The following is a 12,467-nucleotide window of genomic DNA, read 5'->3' on the forward strand; positions in this document are numbered from 1 at the left end:
AGTCAGTGGGGTTCCCTGGGGTAGATTTCCTGAGAGCCCCTTTCCTCAGCATGTGCCAAGAATCAAATCTTGGCCACTTAGTGCTCCGTGTTCCACATGTGAGCTCATGATGCACCAAGCAGCCATGCTAACTGAGATAGATAGCCTTGTCAAACAGGAAGCTGGCACGCCAGGATGCTAGCAGTGGGTCACAGTGACCTTTACAATCAAAGAAAAATGTCCCAAAAATAGCAAGAAAGTTTATGGCGACAGGGAGAGGGTTCTTTTACTTATTTCATTTGGGCACATCACATAAAATAAAAGCAGTGGTGCCCAGTAAACAATGTATTGGGGATCGAATCCTGAATCCCTCACACAAGAAAGAAAGTTGTCTAGCAAAGGAAACATCACCATGCTTTTCTGATAGCAGTGGACTCCACGGTTCAGCTGCTGTCCCTGCACCAGTTCTGGTCATGAACAGGATACAGAATCCACTGCAATCCATGGGACATGTATGTGGGGTACACTCACCTGGGAAGATATTCTTGACCACTCTGGTAGAACTAAACTATAATTTAAACAAAGTCTACTCTTTAAAAAAATGCTAATGCACTTATAGAATCAGAGGGAAGAGCTTGGAAGTTTGAGTCCTCAGCTCCTGCATTTGTAACACTATCACCACCTGATCCCTCCTTGCAGCCTTATCAGAGCCACTGAAGCCAACTGATCTCTCTTAAGAAGAACATGAGGTCAGACTCTAGACACAGCATGAATTCGTGGAACCTACAGGAAGGTTAAGTAAAAATGGGAAGATAGGAAACTAGCATATAAAGTGGCGACACCAAAGTGTTAGAAATTTCTTCCCTTTATTTATAACCATTATCATAAACTATCTGTTCAGTCATTTCATCTGAAAAACAAGGATAATGATTCTACTGGCTCAAGTTTCTTCCCCATTATTCAAGGTTTGAGGAATGCTGTTATTATTTGTTTTGCTGAGTCTTTGGCATAATAGAACAATGGACTATGCTTAGAAAGGAAAATAGGAGAAACATAATAAGCTCCCCGGTATTAGCAATACAACTATGAGACTTTGGTAGTTAATTAAATAGGTAAAGGGGGTGATTACAAAGTGATTTTTTTTAAAAAAAAATGAATGAACCACATCAAAATCGTAGCACAATTTTCAAAGGTACAAAAGAATAAGATGCAACTGCTTTTCTCTTTAATTAAAACCTGATGGCCAACTGCAGAAGCCATAGGCCCAAGGCAGCAAATAAATAAATTTCATATGCTTATAAATCATATATTAAAGTTTGGATAAGTCAGGGGTCAAACATCTCAGCAGTGGCCCTGAGAACACCAATTTGCTGACTTAGCAAAAATACCAGAATTATGAATGCAAACACCATGATGATTGCTTTGAAATACAAGTCAATTTGGGTGCCTTTTCAGGTACTGGCCAAATACTTCACAGAACAAGAAAAGAATATTCTGGAGAATTTCTGTTCCCTGCTGTCAGATACGGCTTCTGACAGCTGTTTTGCAGCCCTTTTTTGTGGGAACCTATTCTTCCTCAGATCACACAGGAGGCTGGGGGGGGGGGGGGAGGCAGGGAGGGAGAGAGATGAAGGAATACCTTGGGCCTGAGCTGCAGAGCTGTGGGAATAGCCCAGAGCCAGGAGCGCGGTCTCCACCAGCTGGCTAAAAAGCACATCTTTTCGCACCAAGACGAACTCAGCATGTTCTTCTCTGTTGTCATATTCAAGAGAGCCATCCAACTGCTCCACCACACAGAAGACAGGAATCATCAAACCTGGGAGGACACAATCCAACAGCAAAACACGGGCGTTACAAGGCAGTCTGGGCCACCAGGATAAGAAGGGAAGAGACAGTTCTAAAAGCTATTCAGCTCAGATCAGGAACAGTGAGGGGTAAGCAGGCCTGATGGTTAAGGGCCCCATGTGAGCTTGCAGGTGAGGAGAGTGGGTTGTCTCTATGAAGGCAGCATCACTGCTGAGTGGGGGGACAGAAGACTTCCAATTGCAATGATTAAAAAGTAGACTACACCAATGGGAGGTGTCTTAGCACATGGCCCAGGTCGAGGGGACCATAGGACCTTTAATGTCTACTGTTATCATCACTACCTAACACTAACTAGTATTTTCAGGTCAGCTCTGCTTTTGCCTAAAATTTTATTTTAAAGTTGCTCATCTACAGTGCCCACATGGAGGCATGTTAGATTTTCAGGCCTGAGATACTATGTGAATGTATATAGGAAAGTCAACAGGAATGTAAAGGAAGTCCTTTCTGGACTTTTTCCTTTTTTAATCTCAGTAAACAACCCATCAAGTGAGCCTGAAAAACTACAGATCATCAAAATCTCAACTAATGCTTAACTAATATAAAACATACCACTAAGTGCAAACTTCATCTCCTTGGAATTATTTTATACATGAACACAAGCTACTCATGGAAAAAGTACTTTCCAGTGTTTGCAGAGAAGAAAACATAAACTACCCTAAAGAATAAAGCAAATTAGTCTATTTGAAAATCTGTTGAAATCTGTTGTCACTGAAATATTTCTCTGCTTCATATCAAAGTGTGAAAAGCTTAAAAATGTTTAATTCACCAAACATTTTTTAAACTTTTTTTTTATTTTTTAGGGAAAAAAAAATCACACAGGCATTTAAATCTAAACATAGCCAAGACAGAAGAAGATCAAAGATTCATGGACATACAAGTAATAAACATGGGCTCTGCCTTGTGTAATTCACACAAATGAGTACATTATGGAATGAGGGTCTGCTCTGGGTCTTTATGCAACAAAACACAAAAGTTATGAAGGGTACACCAGCAGGTAGAGGGAGGGCTGGCAGGGTGTGATGGTCTTGGTATGGGCACTCCATAATGAGAACAAGATCTCTATAAAATGACCGGGAATGGACCCAATGCACAGAACATAGAGAAGGCTCCAGAAGCCCTCCCTGTGCTGACCCTAGGTGCCTTCTGACTTCACTGTGATCGGGAAGGGGAGAAACAGAATCTCTGCAGGCTCCTGGGCCATAGATCCAGGTTTTTGTTCTAAAGATAATACAATGGTGCAACTGGTTCCCATGTGCTAATTATTATTATTAAAGATAATAAGTATTGGGCATAATTATTAAATACCATCATTATTAACAATAATCATACACATTAAGAACTGCTATCATTAAAGATCCCGGTAATTATTATTAAGACAGCACAACAGTCTAACATGTCTCACCATACCACACTTGGGACATCTCTTGACTCAGTTATTATTCCCCACAGCAAATTCACTATGCTTAATACAGATTCATGGAAAATCAAGGTAACAGTGGGGCAGACCAAATCTTAGGCCAAGAAGATGATTCGGCGTGGTGCTCCATAAAGTGCTGTTTCTCTTGGTTACTGTCACTAGTTTATGGGGTATTTATTATCGTATTTATTTATGGGAGATAATTCCCAAATATTTTTAATTGAATATTTAAATGAATAATACAGATTAGCCACCTTTCACATTGTCTTTCCATCATCCATTTGTATAGCATTTATCCATTGCACCTATTACGTGCCAGGTATCACTCATCACTCCACAGATGTAAGAACAAATCTCCTATGGCTTCTGCTCTCACTGCAGCTGGAAGCAAGCATCATGGCGGTTTACACAAGCCATCCCGGAGAGCACTTCCCAGCACGGATAGCCCCATTTAGACCTTTTACCTCTTGCATACTGGTATATGATCTTTGTCAAAGGAAGCAGGCTCGTCTCTACTGCTAGGGACTTAAGCATATGCACACATGCAGCCAAGTAGCCAGCAGTGCCATGTTGTCTCACCACTAGTACCTGTGTGTACATAGATTTCAGTGCTGAAAAATCCATGTGCAGTTCCTAATGTCAACATCTGAGTGTCTCACATCTGGGGGCCACAGATAAGGCCTTTAAATGACTAACTACTCCAGAAGCTAGCCTTGACCCATAACTAGATAAGTCTGAGACTAGCTGAAAAGATCCTATTAATTTCAAAGTAACAGTACAGTATATATATATATATATATATATATATGAAATATTACATAAAATCTCAGGAATCAATAACATGAAACAGACTCATGTTTCCTAACTGTTGATATGAGAACTATTTCCTAAGCATTGTAATTCAGTGACTGAAATGAGAAACTGTTGAGTAGCATAAGAGCAGCAATTCCTTCTAGTCGATCTCCTTACAGGTATCACCTACTTAAAAAAAAAAAAAAAAAGATTGTTCAGTGGACAAAGTGCTTGCCGTAAGGATGAACCAGAGTTCAGATGCCCAGCACAATGTAAAAGCTATAGACATTGGCGTAGGTGTCTGTAACTCCTGCACTGGGGACCAGGAAACAGGAAGATCCCTGGGGCTCACTAGCCAGCCAGCTTAGCCAAAGTAGCAAACTCCCGGTTCAATGGCATACCCTGCCTCAAAAAGTAAGGCAGAAAATGACAGAGGAAGACACCCAACATCAACATCTAACCTACATATACACAAAGGCAAGCCACACACATACACATATACAAGTATCATAATAGGTTGTATTTCATTACTATAAAAAATTAAATCCTTTTACTAGTACTTGATTGATTTAATAATTATGGTTTTATGATAAAATTTAGTTATTACAAAAAAAGATTTTTAAAAATGTATGCAATTACTAATGACAATGGTAAAATAAATGAAAAACAGCAAAACTGTATAATTGAAATTAAAATCAAGACATGGGAATAAAAAGTCTTTGAAAACAGGTCACCCCTAAAGGAGGCAAGCCATAAAAGGATGAGTAGAAATATGGACCCAAAATGAAGTAGTCAGTTGGTCCCATTACTATCCCCAAACAAAGGAATAGAAAAAGACAGGTATGGTATTTACAAAATACTTCAAAAATAAATTTAACAGTGAGAAGAATAAATAACCAATAAAAAGCAGGAGCATAAAACTCAATAGAGTTACAGGTTATAAATGGTCACGGAGAAAGAGAAAATGCAAGGAGAGCTCTGGCCCTGGCCCTGTATTTGAGCTTATGGCATTATTTTTCTTTTATTGTAGCACAAACCCATTTCCAGATGATCAAGTGGAGAACTTTGGACCTTTTGATCATAAGCCTTGTTAAGCCTTTTACAATTGCTGGAGGTAGGCAGGTAGTTTAATATGAGGACAGACACTTGGGCCCCAGCCATTTACTAAAAATCAAGACTAGTTCAGGCAAGTGGGACATATGCTGTCCTCCCTTGTCACAAACACAAAACCAGAGCTTTCTCCATTAGAGAAATATTTCCCTGCTGTCGTTTGTTACGGTGCTGAAACAGCCAATTTCACTGTGATAGAACTGCCTGCATCATTCACAGTGTGGTTACCGACTCTATATCCTGGCACGGCCATGTGGACAGACAAGAGGGAAGAGGGTTAAATGTTATGAAAAGCCCTGGGGTGGAAGGCAGGTGGCCCTGGTGTCAAATCCTGCTACTGCTGTCACTCTTTGCCTGTGTGAGTGACGGTTGATAACTTATCTGGGGCTCTGCAAGGCTCAACTTCTCCCAGCTAAAATGTGTGTGTGTGTGTGTGTGTGTGTGTGTGTGTGTGTGTGTGATACATCTACATCTGAGATGAAGCTCTCAAAGGTGCTCTCTGTTTTTCTTTTTTTAAACATGAGTATTTGGTTCCATTTTACAGAGGAATGATCATTTCTTCAATACTTTTCGGTAAGCAATGTTCATGACACGAAAAAGCATGTCTTCAAATGGAAATGACACTAATAGTCATTGAATGACCTAATGAGACTCAGAATCACGGGATGGCTTATTATACAAACAAGACCGACTGACAGCATTCATCATGCCCCTATAGCACGAAGTGCAGCCCCAGGTGGCCCCTCTTCAATGAGACACGCTATACGTATGAAGTACACTAGATTTTAATGACTTAATGCCAAAAAAACCAAAAATTGCTGAATTGTGAAAATATTTTAGAAAATGAATTGCATGTAGAAATAATATGTGAATAACCTGAATTAAATACACTGTTAAAAATTAATGCTGTTTCTTTAGCTTGTTTTAAGTGGGGCCGTTAGTAATCACACAAGCACCATGCATTATATTTCTGTCAGCTAATGCTGCTACAAGCAATCTGCCAAACACCAGCACTCTTCTGTCATGCAGGACAAACTCACTACATGCCACTACTAAGACAAGTATTGCCCTGAGCTTTTCTAGCCCCACCCACAGGAGGTGAGGGTCTCTCCCTTGAGTTGAGGATCTTAGGTGACCTAAGAACAGAAGCCACCCTCATTTACCTCCAGATTCCTGATGTGATTGCCTCCCTTCTACACTAAGTGAACCATAGGCAGCCACTTGCTTGCTAAAACTATTAATTCTCTGTCTTCACCAAGACTCACCCACGTCCTTTAGTGTTCACAATCTTCAAGGAGTGCTAGCATGCTGACATGAACAAATTGAGAGGAACTGTTATAGTCTCCAAAGCTCTGAGTGTTTAACCTCAGCAAGGAGATGATAGTCAGGCCAATACCATGAGATCCTCATGGACATTGCCACCTACCTAAGCTGGGGATCGAATCAGCCTACCCACCACATTACACTGTATATGGATACCTTTACTTCCCCCCCTCATATTCACCACCTGAGAAGGTGGTTATTGACCTCAGCTAATAAACTGAGTGTCTACAATGGTCAGAAAATGGCGCAGCCTAAGAAGAGCAGCCCCATTCTTTGATAATATTCCACAATCCACCCACAGAAAGCTGACAACCCTTTCCACTTGTTACACACACTGAGCGGCCTGTGCTGTTGGTTGAGTGGATTTTTTGAGGACTCTGGTTTGTGGGTACCTGAAACAGTTTCCAAAATGAACTTCTGTTCTTCAAGTATTACAAACAAGAGGAAAAGACTCAAGCCCAGGGGACAGACTCCACCCTCCTTCCTGGCCCCTTTGTCTTCTGAGTCCACCCTCATTCTTGGAACTGCCCATTGAATGACAGTAGCTAGTCTGAGGTGATAGTGGACTGCCTTACTGCCCCCTCAGGGCTCCTAAGGCCCACCCATGTCAGGAAAGAAGGCAGTCACAGGACCACTCCTTGACCTGGGGCCTTCAGTCTATCTGGTCCTATCACCTAAGAAGGTTCCAGGGATAATTGAAGATTACAAAAGCTGTGGACAGAGCCTCTCATATCTGTTCTTTACATAAACTGAAGCAAAATACCATGTTCAACAACCTCCTCCATAATAAATAAATCCTAGGCCAAGACCTAAAAGATGGAAGCAATTTACAGGGCAGATTTAATACGGGGCTTTCCAAAGACTGGAGAGAAAGAAAGGACCATCTTTTTCCCTATTACAATTTACTAAAAAAAAATAAATAAAAATAAAAAATAAAGAAAGGGTTTACTTGTCTCTCTCTCTCTCTGTGTGTGTGTGTGTGTGTGTGAGAGAGAGAGAGAGAGAGAGAGAGAGAGAGAGAGAGAGAGAGAGAGAGAGAACAGGAGTAACTTAACATTTTGTGCTTTTCTCCCAACCCCAAAACAATAAAGCAAAGTTTGAGTGCCAAGAATCACAACCAAAAACAGAAAACAAAACTAAAGTTATCTTTTACCTACTGTTTGGGGCCACAGACAAAATTTCAACATTAACCAAATGTGTCTTTCCTATAGTACCGTGCTCTGGCCCTGATATGTCCTTTCTTTCTCTCTCAGGTACAACCTCCTAAGGTTAAGGCAACCACATTCCAACCCCAGCTGCAAACTCCCCCAGGGGATGATGTGGAAATTTTCTGAGATTAATTGATTAAAAAGTTGTGACACTTTAGGAGTGGAGCTATAGCTCAGGGGTAGAAGAGTTAGCAAGCATGTACAAGGCCCACATGTAGTTCAATCTCCAGCAATGTTTGTTTAAAAAAGACATTACATTTTCCTATGAATAGCCTCATCATCCTTTCATCTCCTCCACTATACACTCATGCTTCTCCTAACAAGGGGATGCAGTGTGGGAAAGCATTTGTCATCCTTCTGCAAACCTCAGGCATATGCTCACATAAATTGAAAATGGCTACTACAGCACTGCAGGCTGTCATCGTATGGGACCTCTGTCTACACACACTCTGTGACTAACTGGAATATCAGTGTGAATAGTGTGAGTGTATCTTCCCATTTGCTTCCAACTAAGCCTAATGGAGGAAAATGTCAGATAGTGTTAAAAAAAAAAATAGAAATAAAATTCTCATCAATTGTAGGGATAAAGGAAGTATATTATTTGAGTAAATGGAGTCACCCAAGGGTTCCCAGGTCAACCTGGGACCTTCAAGGCTTCCCGATGGTGTGCCAAGTCCCAGCATTTCTTGCTGACCTTAGGCTCTTGTTTCATTTATCTCTCAGACAGAAGTGGAAAGCAGCAAATTCTAGGAGGTTCACAGAGGGAGGGTTACTGTCAGCTCTGCAGAAACAACCAAAGGCAAACAAAGCCATAAACACAACAATCTGGTTTCCTCTCCATTATGACTCAGGATTGGACACACACACACACACACACACACACACACACACACACACACGTAAAGTTTCAACAACAAAACCTCTTAATATATCTCTCACCTTCCCAATGTTTGGGAACACAAGGGATGGAAAACGATTATCAGGCAATATTTTACTCTCAGAATTATTTGTGGTAAAAATTCAGATTTTTTTTTAACCCCTGATGCTGACCCTAACCTTAGAAAATTAAGTGCAAACATAAACCAGGATAGGTGGATGTAGACCATGACCACTGTCTCCACCAAGCCTTAGAACAGAAGGAAGGAGGACCAGCTGTACCATCCAGTACCTTTGCTTCCAGGCATGTCCTTACGGTTAGAGATCACAACTCAACCCGAAGTAGGTCTGCACAATAAAGGGTACTCTACAGGTACCTTCACAGAAATTCAGTAGCAGGATCAAGTTAGGTGGCAGTTTGAAACCATGACTTCACAGGCCCACAGAAGGCATGCTTCTTTACTACCTAAGTAATAAAGAGTGACTTACACCTGGGAATGCTGCCTTGGCCAGTAGAACCCATGGAACTAAATCCCCGGATGTCAGCAACACCTGGCCTGTGGCTGGCTCAGGCAAAGGCCCACATTTACACAAATCTCTACTCTTGCCACACCCACCTCAAGCCTGACCCATGGTATGCTTAAAATAAACAGTGGTTCAGTTTAACAAAATACTAATTACATTTAGACATTAATCACCTCTATTAATATGCAGTATGAACTGTTCCCCTGGCCCCAAATTTCCCAGCTGTCAAATTGTTAGCAATTTGTGGGCCTCCTGTACTGTGTGAGCATCAGCCAACCAGGAATACTTTCTAGGAAAAAGATGGGCACAAGTGGACTCAGGAGCTGGTTTTCTGTTAGGCAGAAGAAGCCCTGCAGATCACAAGGCCATGCAGGTCCACAGTGGGCAGAGATTGCTGTTGCATAAACACAGGGCATTTCGGAGTATCACATGTGAGACTCTAAGCACCTGCATGGGACACCATGCACCAGGCTCAGGTTTGGAGATGCATTTGGTCAGTAATCCTACCGTGTCCTACACTGCAGAACTGCAGCATCTCCTTTAACTTTGGATATTGCAAAAAAGTTCAAACCCATAGCATATGGATTCATGATATTTAATTTAAAATTTAAAAAATTAAAAGTTCTTTTCACCCTTTGCTAAAGTGTGCACATCAGAAGATTCAGTGGGATGCTAAAAGAGATTGTAGCACACTTCAATAGTACCAGGATCCTTGCCTTCTGTCAAAAAATTTTTTTTATTCTGTAGGTAGCTTTCTAAGTGGACACAAATTTGCCTCTGCCATTTCTCAGTAGCTGGTGTGCAAAAGCTAGCTGCTACTTAGAGTCTCAAGGGCCGAAGAAGGGAGCTGATAAAAAACGGTCCTTATGCTACTTGCTTCATTACCTTGGGTTTGGAGCTCTGCGTAAATATTATTTTATCTAATTCAAATCATTTTTTAAAATCTTTGATTAATTTCTCCAGTGTAGTGTTGAGGAAAGGTTAACTGTGCTGAGGTTTTCTAGCAAGGAATTAATAAAGGAATCAAGCACTCACTCTCAATAAGACAAGACTACCTATATTTCTAGTGGGAATATTTTATAGCACAAGCATGTTTCCTTTGGGGAGTTTAACTCAAAAAAATTATTAAAAATTGAGATCAAACACTGGTGCAAAGCCTCAAAGGAAATCATGAGAGTGGAAAGATTTTTATCAAATAAAAACTGAAAAGTTTTTATATTAAAAAAAAAAAAAGGTTTTTTTTCTCATTAAAAAAAATCTACTATGTTTAGGGTTCAAACAGTGAAACATTTATGGATCTTTACCAGAAGCGTAGAAGAAATGATCACAGTGAAATAAATGAATGTGGATTCCTCCCAGCTGAGCCTCCATGGACAGGTGAGAGGTACTCCTTTCCCCTGGCCCTGACCCTCATCTCCATCAAATGCCTGTGGAGAACAGACAGAGACAACCAAGCCCAAAAGGCAGAGACATGGGGAGGCGGAAAAATGGGGACGAGATAGTGCTACAAAGTCATAATCATGGTGTGCGCCCTCCGGTCCCACCGGGGACAATGAGATAGATCTCTAGCTTACAATACGGAGGTCATTATTATGGTGACTTGGATAGAGTTAACAAAGCCAGGGAAACGGTCTAGTGGACCACTTCCCAGACACAATTATTTTAAATATACATGTACCTGTGTAACTTATAACACTCCTTTAATAAAAACAGAAGACTAGTGTTTTTCTCCCTCTGTATAGTTCTAAGATGTTGTGTTTATAATCTAAGCATCTCTAAAAGAAAATATTTTTTAAAACTAGAGACTGTGTAAGCCATTGCCTATGAAATCTACTGAAATTCTTGTTGCTTTATTTTTCTGAGAAATGTTTTCACTTTCTAGCCCTGGATGGCCTGTTACTAACTAGGTAGACCAGGCTAGTCATCCTCCGGCACACTCCCCACTACAAAAAAAAAAAAAAAAAAAAAAAAAACCTTGGGTGATTCTCCTGCCTCTGCCTCTCTTGATCTAGGATTTCAGCATGAGCTACCACATCCAGCTTGAAAATACTATTTTTAATCCTCACCATGATCAGTCAAGGGCTGCTACCCAAAGGAAGATGTGATTTCATTTTTTTTTTAATCAAAATGTTTCTAAAATCTAAGATTTGTTTCCTGAATTAAAAGTGAGACTTCCTTGCCCTAAATAAAATATAAAATTCTACCTTCCTCCAAGCAAAAAGCCCTGGGAACATTTCAGTAGTATTTTCAACTAGGGGATAATTCCAGATATGTACATCTCAACTTGAAAGAGGTTTCACTTCCCCTAGAGAACTAGATTTATGAATTCTTTCATTTCTGAAGTCATTCCTAGGTCTCATGCTGAATCCTGAGATGCGGCACCTCAAAGCTATAGTTTCCATGTCACAAGAATAACACAAAATAGCCAGCAGACAAGCCCAGCATTAAGGAGAAGATTCTGTGAGGGGTTAGCTTGCAAGCAGAGGTGCAGGTTTGTGGGCACAGCGGAACAGGGCTGGAGGTAAGAGCAAGTATTCTGTCTCAGGACCAGGGCTGTCAGTTCTGAATGAAGATGGGTGAAAAATGCACATACCAGCTCACATGAATGCAAGTTCACCTGTCTACTTTGATAACACAAGGACAGACAAACAGATCTGTTTCAAGACCTGTTTATTATACACAAGGTTGGCTGTGAGGTAGGTGGCTTCCTGAGGCATTCTACCAGAGGAGCACAGAGCCGCATCCCAGAAGCCTTTCCTTGGTGAAGAGGAATTGTCTCTCTCAGCCTTGCTTTCAAGCTATACATCAATCTTCAATATAATTATGTTTGACAGAATAGAAGCTCTTGGCAGTTAACTTGTTTACAATAAATGCTTAGTTTGGGTACATGGGCTGTATTTCAGTCTTACAAATATCAAACACAAACCTACAACGGTCCCATTATGGGGCCGAGAATTATTTTGCTATAAATCTTTTTACTGGAGAGCCAAGGGGTTTACTTTGCAGGTTGTTTTCCACTAAACCACTGGAACCGTGTGAAGAGAGGTGCATTGATATTCTGACCCTGTGCTAATTGGAATCCCCTACATGTCTACCAGACAGTTCACAGTCATCCTGAATGTTTGAGGTGACTCCAGTTTCCCATGGTGGCAAAGGAACACAGCACAAATGATCCAACTACAGGAACATCGTTCCCCATCGCTCGCTCTTTTTCTCCCTAGACCTCTTGAGAACTAATGATCACTGGCAGACTTTTAATGGTAAGCTCCAGTTCAGAGTGGAGAATGTAAGTTAACCATAAAAAAATGTGCTTAAGGCACAAACTTGTTATATGAATGAGCCTGTAAATGGAGTTAGTTTTGCTGAAAATT

General features: G+C 40.8%; 1 protein-coding gene across 2 annotated transcripts in view; it reads right to left on the minus strand.

The window, feature by feature from the left end:
* Positions 1-12,467, minus strand: part of Satb2 (SATB homeobox 2) — a 164,582-nt gene that overhangs the window by 140,113 nt on the left and 12,002 nt on the right. For both annotated transcript variants that reach the window (XM_051190227.1, XM_051190228.1), the window contains exon 3: positions 1,619-1,795. In XM_051190227.1, coding sequence (XP_051046184.1) covers positions 1,619-1,795 — 177 coding nt within the window. The remainder of the gene's footprint in view (positions 1-1,618; positions 1,796-12,467) is intronic.

The sequence above is a fragment of the Phodopus roborovskii genome, unplaced genomic scaffold, assembly GCF_943737965.1.
Source record: "Phodopus roborovskii unplaced genomic scaffold, PHOROB, whole genome shotgun sequence".
Classification (NCBI taxonomy): domain Eukaryota; kingdom Metazoa; phylum Chordata; class Mammalia; order Rodentia; family Cricetidae; genus Phodopus; species Phodopus roborovskii.